Raw genomic sequence first — 18053 nt, forward strand, 5'->3', positions numbered from 1 at the left:
GCTATTATACTGCTATAGCTACATCTCCCAATGCAGGACCTTGACCAAAATTATTTTGGGGTCATCCATGGACCCTCCCTTACTTAGGAAAGGAGATTAAAAATTATAAACCACAGTATTTTTTTTAAAAAAACCACACACACCCTTAGACTAAAATATATGACTAAAGCTCTATTTAGGGGATAAATAGCATCTTGCAGTGCACAAAGCCGTATCTGAACTTGCAACCTGATCCTCTGAATTCTTCCTAAAGTCATAGAGTTTAGTTAATGTTGTTCTCCAAATAAGCATACCCTTAGACCATGACTTGACAAATCAAGAACACAGCAGGAGACAGCATTCTTGTCTAACCAATATTTATTCCACTGGGTTTCTCTTCCATGGGGACATTCTGTTCTGAGGGAACTCTTTCATCCAGACACTGATCTGATCCAAGACTGCTTAGCTTCAGCAAGGTTTTTGTGTTGTGTGCTATCAGGCTCAGATACCTATGCCTAAGTTTATTCCCTCCTTACACTCTTGACTAATGAGTGAGTGGCATTCTGCCAGAATGAATACCTTTTTAGGGATTGGTATGCACCACACTAGTACATATTCCATGATCTGACATTTTTTTGCACTGGCAAGAGGAAAGATCTGACATAGGAAACCTCTTGCTACACATACGTATGTATTTTTTCTATATACTGTACATGTATCCCAGTAGCGGGCCTTTTATATTGTAAACCTGAACATTTGGCTATGTTCTTGCCTTCTCTCTCCATCTCCACACATTTATAGAAGGTGCGCCATAGCTTGTTTTCAAGGGAACCTCTGTATGAAATAATTTTCATTAATAGATGCTAAAATGTAAAAGAAAGCCAGTGTGGCATAGTGGTTTGTGCATTGGACTATGGCTCTGGAATCCAGGATTCAGTTCCCTGTTTGGCCATGGAAACCCACTGGGTGGCCCTGGATGAGTCACAAACTCTTAGCCCTAGAAAACCCTGTGATAGGTTAGCTTTAAAAGTAAAGGTAAATGTTTCCCCTTTGACACGATTGTCAATTCGTGTCCAACTGTAGAGGGTGGTGCTCATCTCCGTTACTAAGCTGAAGAGCCAGTGTTGTCAAAGACGACTCCGTGATCATATGGTCAGTATGACTGCACAGAATACTTTTACCTTCCCACCAAAGTGGTACCTATTTATCTGCTTGCACTTTTACATGCTTTTGAACTGCTAGATTGGCAGAAGCTGGGACTAGTGATGGTCACTCTGTCAGATGGCACTTGGGCCTCAAACTGCCGACCTGCCAATCTTGCAATCATCAGAATCAGCGTCTTAACTGCTGAGCCTTAGGGGCATGAGTTGAAATGAGTTGAAGGTACACAACAACAAAACAATGTGGAACTCAATTATGCTCTGAATTAAACTGTCTCCACTTATGTTTATCTTCATCTACTCCAACAAGAATAGCACGGTCGTTTTTGCTGTAGTAGTGACTTGCTCAATACTACAATATTTGATATGATGTTAAATACAAGGGCTGCAAAATCCGATATTTTCCAAATGTTTTCTTGCCTTCCCAACTGGACACATTAGCATGCCTTTAACAAGCTGGTCAGATTATCTTTGTCAGAACCACCACACAAAGTTATCTGTAAATAACAGACACGGTGCAATGTCCATTGATATGATTCCCTGGAGTTGTGTCTGTCACAGCCTCTTTCTTCCCAGGAGATCCTGGGCAACAGAAAAATATTTTCCTCCACTCACGTTTGAAATGGGCTACATTATATAAAACCGGATTCACAACTGAATTGGAAAAAGTGAAAGCCATTATCCAGAAGAAGAAAGAAGGCTCAATGTTCATATCTGGTTTGAGTTCCTGTGCTAAAATGAGGAGAATGGTGATGATTATTGGGCTCCACATGACAAAGAATGAAATCATCAACACAAATAGGGTCCGTAGTAGTTTGAAGTCTTGTTGGGAGATTCTTATGTGATTTCTCTCGGAGTAGGCCATGCCAGCATCCAGACGTCTCCTCGATGCTTTTGCAATCTGAATTAAAACATGCCATAGTGTTTCAGTTAAGAAGTTTACAACGCATTGGAAAACAAATTATCTGTACAATCATCCCTTCACACTTGCAGCTTTGACTTTTGCAGGTTTGATTAATATGTTCTCACTAGGAATCCCTAGGCCCTCCAGCATGACTACTGTTAACGTCCATCCGAAATCACACTGGAGGACCTAGAGATTCCTAGAAAGAACACTTCTCTAGGCATCTGTAGGTGCTCCAGCACAATTACATGGTGAGCTTCCAGTACATGTTGACCACAGAGTTGTGCTAGAAAGCCTAGTGATTCCTAGACAAGTATTCTCACAGGTTTTTAAAAAATGTTTTATTGTTTCCATTTTCCCCACTGTCACAGGAAACTCCGCCTCAACCCTAGGGAATGTACAGTATAGTATCTTCTCTGGGGACAGACCCAGAGGGGACAGACCATCTAGTTTTTGTTAAGGCTCTTCAGTGTGAGAAGACCAGGGGGAACTACAGGTATTAAGAAAACAGGATAGAAAGCCATTCTCTGGAGCTGAAATGTTGTGATTTCCCAGATCTGTGAGAACAAAGTTGCATGAAAGTAGTGTAAAGGGAAATGACTCTTATTGCCAGCTCAGAGAATGGGGATTTACATGTAAGTGAAAGTTTACCTGCATGAGAAGATCCTCAATTGGAGGATTAAAAAAGGAGTGCCAGTGCTAGGGTGAAAAATAGATCCAACAGCTTGCCACAGTGTGAGCATCGCACATCCTGCCAAATGTTGCTTCCTCAAAGAGAAGATATCGTAAAGGAGAGGTTGGTCAAGGTGTACATGGGTACCAAGTGGCAGCCATATGTATGTTATATAGGACCTAACTGTATTCATGGAAGCACTGGGACTACTACTCAGCAGAATAAAGGCAGAGTGGTTTGCTAAGGAGCAATGGCTGATATGTTCAAAAATATTGTTCAGTCTAGATTTTGAGGCAAACCAACCTGATCAATATTTCCCATTCCAATATCCCAATCAGAATGCAATTATCAAAATTGTGTAATAGAGTTATCAGCTGCATGGGGACTGAAATGCATTAATGCATGTTCTAGGGGAAAATACTTCCAGAAATGCATGCTTCTCTCAAAATATTTCTAGAAAAAGTTTCTATCAGAAAATGAATTCAGATGTAGGCATTTCAAATCCTTTTTTTAAATGTAGACATTTTTTAAAAAGATGAATGTGATGAAACAGACTTATTAATTAATACAAGTGAAACTGAAGTGAACCAGTAACAAATTGACCAGCCCATCCCTACCAATAAGCCTTGATTGGGAAGGCTTGACAACTGGTAAATTTGGGCACATCCTTTTCTCTGAGAGGTAGCTTTAAGAATATCTCCCCCCCCCCCTCCCCCAGATCAGTTCAGAGAATATTTCAGGATTCTTCAAGTATGGGGCATATATTGAATATACATTAACAGCACATGTTTGCCTTTTTAAACAGAAGTTCAACTACAAACTCTTAATAAAAGTTATAGCACAAGACAAAACTGCATCCTTGCCCTATCTGCACAGCAGAAATAATGCAGTTTGACACTGCTTTAATCACCATAGCTCCATCCTGTGGAATCCTGGGATTTATAGTTTGTTGTGACAATAGAATGCACTGACAGAAAAGGCCAAATATCTCACAAAACTACAAATCCCAGGATTCTATAGTATCAAGCCATGGCAATTAAAGTGGTGTCAAACTGCAAAAATTTTGCAATGCAGATGAGGCTCTAGTTTGACTCGAGTCCAATGGATCCATACTTCTTTTCACTTTCTTTTGCTCTTTACAGACAGGGCTATAGACAAATAAGATTTAAATAAAGTTTCAATCAAGATTTGTCTTGATTTCAAATATCCATTGGTAGTGAATAGAAGAAAATAACGAACAGGGAAAGATCTCTGGTTCCATCATAATGAAATTAGTAGTTTTGTTTCTGCTTAGGATAGAGGAAAGAAAGCATTTAATACCATTGAAAGATGATTTGTATACTTTTGAATATTATGAAAAGGTCCTTCCTCAATGTTTATCATTTGTTTTCGTCTAATCCTTTTACTTTGTTTTTGCCCACTCAGACAGTTGTTTTGCATACACCTGTATCCCATTGTTCTTCAACCTCCTTTTTCTTAGAAATGAAAATTGTATTTGTTTAAAGTATGGTTGCATAAGCTGAACATTAAAGTAGTGTTCCTCTCCTGCTTTAGGCAACAATTTATTACTGACTGTATGAAACTGAAATCAACTGGACTTTTTAGTACCAACTTTCATTGTGTCTTACTCTTTTGGATCTGTTTTATAGCTAAGCAACTGATGGTCAAGTGGCAACGCAGGATATAAATGGAGTGGCATCACTAGGTTTGGTGTGACCTGGTGTGGTAATTCATGGTGTCACCCCCCCAGATCTCCTCTGAGACCACACCATACAGAATCCTTAGTAATACGTTTTGTACCAATGGCGCAGGACAGACCGCCCGAAAAGGGCAACCTGATGGTAGCCTAATTTCCTCCTGAGGGAAGCCACAGCTGCCAAACCACGTGGCTTCCCTCTGCAGGAAAAAGAACCCAGAAAAAACGGGGTTTTTTTGCGCTGGAGGGACAGCATAATGAGTGCACCACTGGCGCACTCATTATGTAAGTGACGCACAGCATTGTGCGGATGATGTGTGGCACTTACGTAACAATGGCAGCGCCTGTGTACACGGGATGCCACCATTGTTATGGTGCCACGCCATGCTAGGGTTATGGACTTGGCAGTTGCTGCGCACATTTGCATGATCTGTACCATGCCAATGTTACCGATAAATCGTAATTCCCATATATCACTGAATGTAATGATAATAGCTGTGACATAAACAACTAGAAAAATTTAAATTATACCTTTAAATTATAATATCATGCACACAGCCTGGATGTATTTACACATACATAGTTTCATGTGGTTACAGTGAAAATTTTGTAAGATGTTATGTTTTTAAAGAAAATTTTAAAAGAATAAAAATATTTTTTAACTTTTAAATTTTCTAAAATTAAATTTTTACATTTTGAATTCAAATTGAGGCCTCTGCTTCCTCACTCCACTGAGCTTCACCCCACTTCATCATTTTAAAGGGACACAGGTGAATGCAACAGGCCATTTCTGCCAACAGGCAGATGTTTGGGGAGCAGTGGTGTCACCCCACATTAGGGTGTCACCTGGTGCAGCCTGCACACCCTAGTGACACCCCTGTATAAATGGAGAAATAAATGAATAAATAAACTAATCAAACTATAGTAAAAGAACTTTGCTGCCACTTGTCATTAATACTAATTATCTTCTAATCTTGTTGGGAGATTGTAGGTCTATCTTCTGCTTTCCACAATGGGAATACAGTTCTGATTAATCCCGTTGTAAGGAAAGAATCAGTACTCTATAAAGTACTTTCTACTTGCTGGCTATGAGAAAGGAAATATGTTTCTATAGCTCTTTGAAAAAGATCCCATAGTCCAGTGCATAGTTTCTCCACAGTGGAGTAGGGGAAATGGTCCAATCTGAGATAAAGCCTAATTCAATATAAGGTGGCTTCCTATGTTCTTTACCATAGTACACTCACAGATTTACAGAAAATTACTGAATTGCAAGTGGTCATGGTACAAATCACAATTGATAATGTTATTTTAAATACAGATCTTCAAAAAGGTTTCCTTGAGACCAAACAGAAGTTATTGAAGCAAGAACTACCTGACTAATCTAGAGTTTAGGCTATTCATAGCTAGCTCTCTAGCACCATCTACCAAGGAAAGATAGAATACTGGTAGTATATCTTCTATGTGCATGTTGCCTGTCTACTTATGGAGATCCATTAATTTCTTAGGCAAGGGATACTCAGACATAGTTTTGCCTGTTCTATAAAATATAGTATAGTGGTCTAAATATCCTAAAGGCAGTCTGATCTTGGAAGCTAAGCAGGGTCAGCTGTGGTTAGTAATTGAATAGGAGAACATCAATGAATGCTAAGTGATATGGTCTATATTTCAGGGGAAGAAATTGTGTATTCCTTGTCTAAGAAAACCCTATGAAATTCATGAGGTCACCATAGGTAGACAGGTGACTTGAAGGCAAACACAATAACAACAAACACACACACCCCTTCTATACACCACTTTTCAACACCCCTGGTGGGTTACTGCAGTGCACATAAACTTGGAACAGGGCTTTTTCTTTTGTCAATATGCATTTAATATATGTGTAAAGTTATTCTCCAAGCATAGAAACTTCGGCCGGAAAATCTTAGCTCTTATAGAGGACTATGGCTAGTGAAATTTCAAAAAGGTGTCAGTGTATGTGTATCCGTATGCACATAGGTGTGTTCATGCACCTGCATACATTCTCTGGTAACCAGAAGGTAGGATTCTGAGGATTCTGTGTGCTATGGCATTTCTTGTACCTTCCAGAAATAACTTGTGAAATACAAACAAATATAGCTGCAATCTTCATTGTGATTGATCCAGTTTACGGCACTTAAGGTTGCCATTGATCCAGTTTACGGCACTTAAGGTTGCAATTTTGAGTGCTGGAGACAGGAATCGAAGAAAAACTATTTCCACTATCAGAAGATGCTAACCTGCTGCTCCTGAGCACCTTTCTCTCTTGACAGAGATGATTTCCTGTGCCATTACTCACAATAATTTTGCCCCTTCTGTCATAGTTATTCCATCCAACAAGATGGCTGGCTACGGCCTACATCCTGCATGGCTCAGTTTCATGTAGCAGTTCCAGAAGCAAAACTATGCTACAACTAGCTATTCATCAACTTACTGTGAAACCATTGTCCCCTTGTCACCATTATGTGTCTAGTAGAGAGCAGCAAGAGAAGAATCTAGCTATGTCCCCATTGCCAGATAGTAAGTGTTTACATCATCCACTAATATCCACTGGAATCCTCCATATCCAGGTCATGCCTCACCTGGAATACTGTATCAAGTTCTGGGCACCACAATTCAAAAAGGATGTTGACAAGTTGGAGTGTGTCCAGAGGAGGGTGAGCAAAATGGTAAGGGGGCTGGAAACCAAACCTTATGAGGAAAGACTTAGGGAGCTGGATTTAGCCTAGACAAGAGAAAGTTAAGAGGTGATATGATAGCCCTGTTTAAGTATTTGAAGGTGTGTCACATTGAGGATGAAACAAGTTTGTTTTCTGCTGCTCCAGAGACTACAACACAGAACAATGGATGCAAGCTACAGGAAGAGAGATTCCACCTCAACATTAGGAGGAACTTCTTGACAGTCAGAGCTGTTCAACAGTGGAATGCACTCCCTCCAAGTGTGGTGGAGTCTTCTTCTTTGGAGGTCTTTAAATAGAGGCTGGATGGCCATCTCTCGGGGATGCTTTGATTGTGATTTCCTGCATGTCAGAGGGTTGGACTAGATGGCCCTTGCGGTCTCTTCCAACTCTATGATTCTATATGTCTGAGCAAATGATGTAATATTTCACATTTGTCTATGGGGACATAGCCAGACACTTATCTCCTTACTCTCCACCAGGAACAGACAAGGGAGGCTGTTGGTTGGTGTGGAGGGAGGAAGAGAATGCCAACCTCTACAACAACTCAAAAAAGACATATACAGGTTATGCTGCTAACGGAATACCAACCAATGTGTGTATTTTGCACAGTATCACATTATTGCAGAATAAAGCTTTTCTTTGCACAGAAGAGAGTATACTTGGATCTGCTTTCCACCCCAAGACAATGCTATAGCTACTCTAGGATATCAGCTATGCCCAACAGGGCCTGATTATCAGTGTCATGATATTGATTTTTCTCTCCTCTAGAGAGAAAGAATGTTGTGGTGCTGCTGTATAATAACAACAGGGTACATTCTTACTGGGAAGCAATTTATTCCTTTTTTAAAAAACAAACATAAAACTCATGTAATAGTCAGCCAGTGTGGTGTAAGAGGTTTGAGCACTGGACTATGGCACTAGGGTCCAGGGTTTGAATCCCTGCTCAGCCCTGATACCCACTGGGTGAACTTCAACAAGTCACACTCTCTCAGCCTCAGAGGAACCCCCTCTAAACAATTCTTGCCAATTCTGTGACAGATTCGCATTAGGGTCAGAAATTATTTGAAGGCACACAACAACACTTCCGACTATCTTCCAGTATTCACTGGGACAAAGATGATGATCTGACCATTTTTGACTAATCATACAGAGCAATTCGTAGTGCAATCCTGTACATCTCTACATAGAAGTGTTCACTGAGTTTTGTGTGATCACTTCCAGCTCAGTGGGCATAAGATTTATATCTTGATTTCTGCAAGAGAACCTCCAACTCCCCATTTTCTTAAAGTTGCAGTTATATATACTGATATTTCAATAGTTCTCTCATCCAAATACCTGTACACTAAAAAGGGATAACCACAGAATCCTCAAAGTTACTTCAGCATGTAGTGGCTGCTTGTACTTACTTATGTTGTTGTGTGGCTTCAGGTCACTTCTGACTTAAGGCAACCCTATGGCATATCATGGGGTTTTCTTTGCAAGAAGAGGTTTGCCATTGCCTTCCCTTGAGGCTGAGAGCATGTTACTTGTCCAAAGTCACCCAGTGGGTTTTATGGCCAAGCCAGGAATTGAACCCTGGTCTCCAGCATCTACTTATTAATTTTGCTTTCTCTAAAATTAAACATACATTTCCTATACCTCTGTTTCTCTTTTAAATGTGATTTTGTTAGTGCATTGTTTTTTAAAAGGAGAGAAGAGATGGAATAATACCTGTAAGATCTTTGAATAACTTATTACAATGATAAGCCCAGGTATGAGGAAGACCACGATGACAAAACATATATCCCAAGCGATTTCTCCTGCAGTGCTGGGCCAAATCAAGGTGCAAATGTACACCTCCTGTAAACAAACAACAAAAGCTCTATAAGCAATACATTTGGATATTTGCCTTCGCAGCAAAGTTTGTAAGCAATTTGTTGTCGCTCAATGCTTGCTCTGAACACAGATCTTCACTAACCAAACAGGATGCATGGAAATAATTAATATCCAAAGTATATTTATTATGCCAATAGGGTCAGATAAAGGTGTGTAAACTGACAGGATTTGGAAAGCAAAAAATGATTACGACATAATGATTATGGCAACATAATAAAATCACTTAACAAATACAAGAAGCTATTGTAATCTCTACTCTCATTTTACATTATTAAATGTGATTTCCTTAGAACAACAAGTAGAACATACAGGGAAAATACGGCATAATGGTTTGAGCGTTGGACTATGACTCTGGAGACCAGGGTGCAAATCCATATAAACTCACTGGGTGACCTTGGGAAGTCACACTCTCTCAGCTTCAGAGGATGGCAATGGCAAACCCCCTCTGAAGAAACTTGCCAAGAAAATCCTGTGATAAATTCACCACCACCACCACCAACAACAACAACAATATTATTTCCCACTGATTAGCCTCTCCTCCTGCAGTTTGCACAGAATGTTGCATATTTATGTTTGAGTTATATTTGATTTATTTCTCATAAATATTTAGAATTTGTTCATTCTTCAATGTGAATGATAAAATCAAACAATTACTTTTTAAAAATCTGGTCATCAATTCATCAACAAACATTTTGTTTCACTAGCTTGGGTTAATATTTATATCCACTGCAAACACTGGAAGTTAGATTAGTTGTGCTAACTTAAAACCCATTTATTTTAATGGAACCAGTCTAAGTATGATTAACTCCCAGTCCAACCCACAGACTTTTCTCATGGCCACTAAAAGCTGGGAGGAAAACCTTACTGGGAAATTTAAAAAAGAAGTTCTCACTCTCCTTTTTGCGATGTAAAGCCAATTCAATTTGCAAATAACGGTCAAGTCAGTTAAAGAAGAACAACAATATTTTTGACAGAATTAAGGCAAAAGTTACAGAGGCTATCGTGTATACTCATGTATAAGTCTAGAAATTTAGGTAGAAATTAACATCGGCTTTTTACGCATACTGTACTGTCACATAATGTAGCAAAGTAGTTTACTGTTGTTTTATTAAGACTGTTAGTGTTATCCATGCTACAATATGCTTCAAAACAAAACTTCACTTATTTGTAATTAGAAATAAATATTTCACAATATATAAATTATTTTTGTGATTAATCACCATGCTTTAATTATGTTCAGTTTGTAACAATGATCAGATATTTACATTACGATTCATAACAGTAGCAAAATTACAGTTATGAAGTAGCAATGAAAATAATTTTATGGCTGGGGGTCACCACAACATGAGGAACTGTATTAAAGGGTCGCAGCATTAGGAAGGCTGAGTACCACTGCTCTAGATGAAAGACAGAGGGAGTGCTAGCCTGTTGATCTTCCTGGATCTCTCAGCAGTTTTTGACACTACTGATCATGGCAATTGACTGGGCTGGCTCTACTGGATGTGACTCTCAAATCTGGGAATTGGGAAGGCAACCTATCCTGGATAGGGATGCACTCCCTCTGAAGGAACAGGGGTGAAGCTTGTCCAGTGTTTCCTGAGTGACAGGGAAATAGATCTTGTTGATCACAGTGGTTGCTTCCTGATAAATGGCAACTGGAAGATTGTCACAGCCCCGCTAGACAGGGACTGTGAATACCACAGGTATTAACATGTAACTCCAGGTTATGCATTTGTAACTCCCCAAAAGGATTCCAGCCATCCTCTCTGAACAACTATTTATACACAATGTTTCCTGTGAAGGCTTAGAGAGTGAAATGTGCATGCTTGTTAGTTGGGAGGATATCTGGGAGTGTTATGTATTTTTAATCATCTTTAGATTGTATATACAGTGTGCTCTTCGTATCCACTGGAATTTGGTTCTAAGAATGCCCATGGATACCAAATAGTGCGGTAAAATGGTATCGCTTATATAAAAGGGCAAAATCAAGGTTTGCTTGTTGTATTTTTGTGTGTGTGTGCCAGAATATTTTCAAGCCGTGGATGAATTGGTGGATGCAGAATCCATGGATACAGAGAGCTGACTGTATGTGCCATAAGAAAGAAATACAGCAACTTGGCTCTATAACTATGATCATAAGAACTGGAAAAGGTCTCCAGGTTTATCTAGTCCAACTTTTTCTCAATACAGAAAATACGACTGCAGCATCCATGGCAGATGAGTGTACAGCCTTTGTTTATACACTCTGTGGTGGGGTGAGAGCCAACAAATTCAATGGGATTTACTCCCATTAAGCCAGTGTGGTGTAGTGGCTTTCAGATTGAACTAGGGACACTCAGGAGACCTGGGTCCGGATCCCAACTCTACCGTGGAAATCCACTGGGCAAGTCACACTCCCTCAACCTCAGAGGAAAGTCATTGGGAAACTTACTCTGAAGAAAGCTCGCCAAGAAGAACCTAGAACAGGGTTGCTATGTGCAATGAAATTGTGAACTGCAAAAAAATGCAGATTTACCTTCCTGCTCAGTATGTTAATTTCTCCAAATCTCAGGACTTCGGCAAGAGATAACTTGGGGGCACTCAGCAAAAATCAGTTTATACAGAACCACAGCCAAAGTAATAAGAAAAGACATAAGAAAAGAAAAGAAAAGAAAAGTAATCACTAATCCAAATGTGGAAATAAGTACCCACTTGACCATAAAGCTCACTAGGGCTGCATCTGCATCACAGAAATAATTCAGTAACATCCTGTTAATTGCCATGGCTCCATCCCATGGAATTCTGTGAACTGTAGTTTGCTGTGGCACCAGAACTCTCTGATAGAGAAGGCTAAATGTCTCACAAATCTACAAATTCCAGAATTCCATAGCATTGAGCCATGGCAGTAAATTTCTACACTGTAGATGCACCCCTTGTTTCACAATAAACACATTTATAATTTGGGTAGACATGTTTTAGGCTTTTTAATAACTTGTTGTTGTTCTGTGCACTCAAGTCATTTTGGACTCAACAGTGCCCCTAAGGTGAACCTATCACAGGGTTTTTTTTTTGGCGGGGGGGTAAGGGTTGTTGGGATGGTGCCAGCCTCTCTGAGGTTGAGAGAGTGTGACTTCCCAAGGTCATCCAGTAAGTTTTCATAGCTGGGCTGGGATTCAAACCCTGATCTCCAGAGTCATGGTCCTCTACTGAAACCACTACCCTACACTGGCTCATTTTCCAACACCCACAACCACCAAAGTATGCATTGTGTATCTTCAAGTTGTTTTCAAGTTCTTATAGAAACCCTAAGGCAAACCTATCACAGGATTTACTTGGCAAGTTTCTTCATATGTGTATGGGGGGGGGGGGGGGTACTATTACTATCCTCTGAGGTTTAGAGAGTGTACCTTCCCTAAGGTACTCACCCAGTGGGTTTTCATAGCTGAGCTGGGATTCAAACCCGGGAGTTTATCACACAGGAGGAATTTCTCTTAATTTCAAATGAAAAGAAAGTGGGGCCAGAATGCATTCATTTAAAGTTGCTAGTTTAGCAAAATTACATGAATGCTCATTGCATTCGAACTGGCTCTCCATTGCCCCAAAATAGCATGCCATTGCCCAAATTTGTGTGTGGCAGTCTATCACGCAATAACGTGAAACCCGATTGCGCTTGGACTGACTTCCCATTGCCCGAATTTGTGTGTGGCAGTCTATCACGCAATAACGTGAAACCCGATTGCTCTTGGACTGACTTCCCATTGCCCGAACTTGTGTGTGGCGGTCTATCACACACTAACGTTAAACCCCATGATTGTGTTCAGATTGCCTTTGGATTATACTTCCAATTTCCCTTGTCTGATAAACTCACCAGAGTCCTGGTCCAACACTCAAACCACTACCCCACACTGGCTCATTTTTCAACACCCACCACCACCAAAGTGTGCCTTCAAGTCATTTCCAGCTTATGGTGACCCTAAGGCAAACCTATCACAGGGTTTTCTTGGCAAGATTTGTTTGAGGGTGCCATGGCCAACCTCTGAGGCTGAGAGAGCATGCCTTGCCCAAGGTGAACAAGATTTTCGCAGCTGCATGACCCCATCCCTTTCCCTCCTTGTCTAAGGTGGGTCCAATTCATTCATTTATTTTATTTTTGTATGCCGCCTTTCTCTCCCAAAGGAACCCAAGGTGGCAAGAAAGAAAGAAAGAAAGACAGACAGACAGACAGAAAGAGGAAGGGAAGGGAAGGAAGAGCAAGAGGATGGAAGGAAGGAAGGAAGGAAGGAAGGAAGGAAGGAAGGAAGGAAGGGGAGGGAAAAAAGAAAGAAGGAAGGAAGGGAAGGGAAGAACGGAGGGAACGGAAGGAATAAAGAAAGAGCAAGAGCAAGAGGAAGGAAGGAAGTTAAAGAAAAAAGGAAGAAAGGAAGGAACAAGAAAGGAAGGAAGGAAGTTAGCTATTTAGAAACAGATACAGAGATAGATGATGGATAAGGATGAAAGGAAGGAAGGAAGGAAGGAAGGAAGGAAGGAAAGAAAGAAAGAAGGATAGATAGATAGATAGATGTAAAAGGAAAAGAAACAAGGAAGGAAGGAAGGAAGGAAGGAAGGATAGATCTTGTGAGCAGCCTTGGGTCCTTTTCATGGAGCAAGGTGCCCTACAAACTGATATACAGTCCTCCATCATAATTCGTGAACTTTGAATTTGCGAATTTGATTATTCGTGAGGTCTCTCCTGACCCCTCCAATGCCTGGAACACTTGATCCAGGCATCAGAGGGGTCAGGAGAAACTCCAGTGGCTCCTTCTACCTCCCTTGCCAGGCATGGCAAGGAGGAGAAAGATCACTTGATCCAAGCGTGGCAGGAGGAAGAAAGACCCCTGTGGGTCCCACTCAGACCCCTACAATGCTTGGATTACCCGATCTAGGCATGGCAGGGGTGGAAAAAGACCAGGCATGATCCAAGCATGGCAGGTGTCTGGAGGGGACCTGCGGGGGTCCCTGTCCCCACTGCTATGCCTGGATCACCCGATCTAAGCATGGCTGGGGTCCAGAGGAGACCCACAGAGGTCTTTCTCCTCCATTCCATGCCTTGATTGAGTGATCCAGGCATGGCAGGCGTCCGGAGGGGGCTTGCGTGGGCTGTTTCATGGGGCGAGGGGTTATTCACGATTTTTCCATATTCAGGGGGGTCCATTGCCCTTAACTCCCGCAAATATGGAGGGATGACTGTACATCTCTCTATAACAGTGATGGTGAACCTTTTAGAGACCGAGTGCTCAAACTGCAACCCAAAACCTACTTATTTATCGTGAAGTGCCAAGTCCCTCTGACTTTCCAGTAATACACTCTGGCAAATTCTGTGCTGGGGTTACGGCACACATGCCAACAGATAGAGCTCTGAGTGCCACCTCTGGCACGTGTGCCAGAGGTTCACCACCACTGCTCTATAGGATGTTAGTGGCAATTAGCTGACAGTTGTCAACTGCTTAGACACTACTAGTTCGGTATGAAGCGGTATATAAATGAAGCTGTTTTGTTTGTATAAGCCCCCCCTCAATTGTCCCTTACCCGTCCTTTGTGTTGCAAGGGCTGGACGGTGAAGAAGAGGCTGAGCGGGAGGGTGGCGAGGGCGGCAAAGGCCCAGATGAGGAAGAGGAGGGCGGCGAGGACACGGCACTTATAGGGCCTGGACGGCCGGAGGTGAATAATGCTGAGGAGGCGTTCGAGGCTGACGGCAGCCAGGGAGAGGATGGTGACGCTGCCCCCGAGGCTGATCAGGTAGAAGAGAAGGTGGCAGGCAGGCTCCCCGAGTTGCCAACTCTCTGTCCAGCGCACCACCAGGATGAGGGGGATGGCCATGATGAAGACGATGTCGGCGCAGAAGAGGTTGAGGACCAGGCAGCCCGAGGCCCCCTTCAGACGGACCACCTTGTGCCGCCCCTTTGGGGCCAGCAGACGGTGGATCCCGTCCAGGTTGGCCGCTAGTGCCAGCAGGAAGATCGAGGCCAGCACCACCGTCTCCAGGCTGCTCAGCAGCACACGCCTGGGGCCCCTGAAGTCCGAGAAGAAGGGGAAAAGGTGGCTCCCATTGGGGGGCCCTGGGGGCATCAGGACTGGCCAGAAAGGGGGCCCCGACGGGGCAGACCCAGCCAGGACCCCTTCCAGGCACCACGAGGAAACGTTCTCCCTCAACAGATGGACTTTAAAAAATAAATAAACTAAATAAAAGTATCCTTGACGGCTCAGTTTATAAAACTTAAATGAATAGGGGTTCTAAGGGTAAAGGGTTTGGGTGAGAGGAAGGCATCCCTGTTGCATAGTTAGTTGATTGGATGGATGGATGGATGGATGGATGGATGGATGGAGCAGCAAGGAAGGAAAAGAGTGTTGCCCCTCGACGGCTAAATTGAAAAAAGAATAATATAAGTAAAAATAGCCTCCATGGCTTGGTTTTTAAGACTGAATGACTAGGGCTTTGGGGTCGGGTGGAGCCTCTGCAGCAAGGAAGGGAAACAGTGGTCGTCCCTCGACAGCTAACTTTAAAAAGAAGAAGAAGAAACTCAATAAATAGGGGTTTTGGAGACAAGGGGCCTAGGGGGAAAGGAAGGCAGCCCTGCTGGTTGCTTGGAGATTTTGCACTGAGGAGAAGGCAAGGAGGGAAACAGGGTCGTCCCTCGAGGGCTATATATATATGGGTTTTAGGGGGAAGGGGCTGGGTGAGAGGAAGGCATCCCTGTTGGTTGGCCTGATAGATCTTCTGCAGCAAGGAAGTGGAGGAGGAAGAGGAGAAATGAGGTTGCCCCTCGACGGCTAAATGCAAAAATAATAAGAATAAAGTAAATAAATAGGGGCTTTAGATGAAAAGGATAAAGGAAGGCATCCCTGATGGAAAGGGGCTAGGAGAGAGGAAGGCATCCTTGCTGGTGGGTTGGCTGGGGATTCTGCAGCAAGGAGAGGAAAGAGTGTTCCCCCTCGACGGCTAAATGTAAAAGCTCTATATAACAAGCTAAAGAAAGGAGGGTTTAGAGGGAAGGGGTTCTAGGGGAGAGGAAGGTATCCCTGCCTGGCTGCTGCTGGCTGCTGCTGGCTGTGGTCCCAGGCGTCCTCCTCTTGTTGCTGCTTGCTGGCCGTCGGAGTGCAAGACTTCTCCTTCTCCTCCTCCTCCTCCTCCTCCTCCAAGGGACCAGGAGGGAAGGAGGCAAGGCCAGGAGCCGCCCAGCGTCAACAGAAGAGGCCAGCAGTGTTGCCAACAGGTGCCCTCTCTCTCTGCAAAGGTGGGAAGGCCCCTTCCAGGAAAAGAGAGGGGCACGTCCCAAAAGAAAAGCTAAGGACACTCCTCCTCCTCATCATCATCCTCTTGATTAACATTTATCTATAGAGCTTTATAAAGTTTGCACACAGCACTTTTCATATAGTAAGGGTCAAATAAAATAAGAAAGAAAAAGAAAGAAAGGAAGAAAGAAAGAAAGAAAGAAAGAAAGAACAAAAACTTGCCAAGCTGCATACAATCTGAAAGAGCAACATTGCATGAGTAAAATAATCTCTAAAATGATACTAACTAGTATCATGTCCCATAACTGCGCCTCCTTGACTCTCCCTTCAGTTGCCTCATTTTAATAGGGACAAATTTGACTGTGATTTTAATAATTGCTGTCATAATTTTAAAGCGTGGGTTAGGGATTTGTGTCGTTTAGTGTATTATGTTTTACCTTTAATTGTTACCCACCTTGATCCTCTGGGGAGAGGCGGGCTATAAATAAATCATATTATTGCTATTATACAATGATACTAATTAGTGATAGTAACTAGTAAGACAAAGTAAGCAGCAGATTAACAATCAGTAATTTGGAATGAATGCAATGATGGAGGGGCTTTGGGGATCCCTCCTAGCCGAAATGTAGGACATGTCTGGGAAAAGGAGGGTCTCTGTGTTTACCCTGGACCAGCTTTACAAGAGCTTGTGTATTTGTTGCTGTGTGCCTTCAAGTCTTTTCCAACTTATGGCGACCCTATCATAGGGTTTTCTTGGCAAGATTGGTCCAGAGGGGGCTTGCCATGGCTCTCCTCTGAGGCTGAGAGACTGTGACTCGTCTAAGGCCACCCAGGGAATTGCCACAGCCCAGCCGAGATTCAAACCCTGGTCTCCGGAGTCATTGTTTTCCAATGTTATTTTCATTTGTTGTCCTCTATGTTTTATTGTTTGACTGTTAAGATGTATTATGTTTATTTATTTGCGTAGAATGGATGCCATAGGCATTATATTATTTTATCTATTTTAACTGATTGCCTGTACAGCACTGTGTAAATTTACAGGGCTTTATAAATAAAGCTTAATAATAATAATAAGTCCAATACTCAAGTCACTTACTACACCATGGTGGCTCTTAGTACCAAGCTAAGAGAGCTGCTTTATTTATTTACTGTACTTCTGAAATTTCCCCTGTAGGGTTTTCATGACCCAGTTGGGATTCGAAATCTGGTCTCCAGAGTCCTACCTAGTCCAAGGCTCAAACCACTACAACACACAGCAACTGGGCTTGTGTGTATTTGCCTTCAAGTCACTTGTTGACTTATGGTGACCCCATGGAGCTCAGAGGGTTTCTTAGCAAGGAAGCCTCAGAGGTGGTTTTGTCAGTTCCTTTCTCTGAAACATAGGCCTGTTACAGACTGCCAAAATAAAGCTGCTTCGGGTCTCTTTGGAGGTATGCTGTTGAAATGATGCATGCATCCGAAGAATCCGGAAGCTGCACCAAAGCTGCACTCCAGTGCTTAGGAATGGAGTGTGGCTTTGGTGTGACCTCCGGACTCTTAGGACCCATGCATCGTTTAAATAGCATACCTCCAAAGAGACTCGAAGCAGCTTTATTTTGGCAGTCTGTAACAGGCCATAGCTTACAGCACCTGGTATTTATTTACATTCTCCCCTCCAAGTACTAACCAGGGCTGACTCCGCTTAGCTTCCAAGATCAGACAGGATCTGGTGCTTTTAGGATACTTAGGCCCCAGGGGTCCTAACTCTGCCATCTCACCTGTTGGGAAATCTTGACCAGAAGCCAAAGGTAAGGATCATGGTGGAGAGAAACCAAAGAGTTAA

General features: G+C 42.4%; 1 protein-coding gene across 1 annotated transcript; it reads right to left on the reverse strand.

Moving 5' to 3' along the window:
• Positions 1 to 1592: 1592 nt before the first annotated feature.
• Positions 1593 to 15067, reverse strand: FFAR4 (free fatty acid receptor 4). Its single transcript, XM_042458465.1, has 3 exons — positions 14528 to 15067; positions 8819 to 8947; positions 1593 to 2040 (listed from the first exon to the last, which is right to left on the reverse strand). The coding sequence occupies exons 1-3, from the start codon at positions 15065 to 15067 to the stop codon at positions 1633 to 1635; spliced, it is 1077 nt and encodes a 358-aa protein (XP_042314399.1). The 3' UTR covers positions 1593 to 1632.
• Between the last annotated feature and the right edge of the window lie 2986 nt (positions 15068 to 18053).

The sequence above is a fragment of the Sceloporus undulatus genome, chromosome 3 (genome assembly GCF_019175285.1).
Source record: "Sceloporus undulatus isolate JIND9_A2432 ecotype Alabama chromosome 3, SceUnd_v1.1, whole genome shotgun sequence".
In the NCBI taxonomy this organism is placed as follows: domain Eukaryota; kingdom Metazoa; phylum Chordata; class Lepidosauria; order Squamata; family Phrynosomatidae; genus Sceloporus; species Sceloporus undulatus.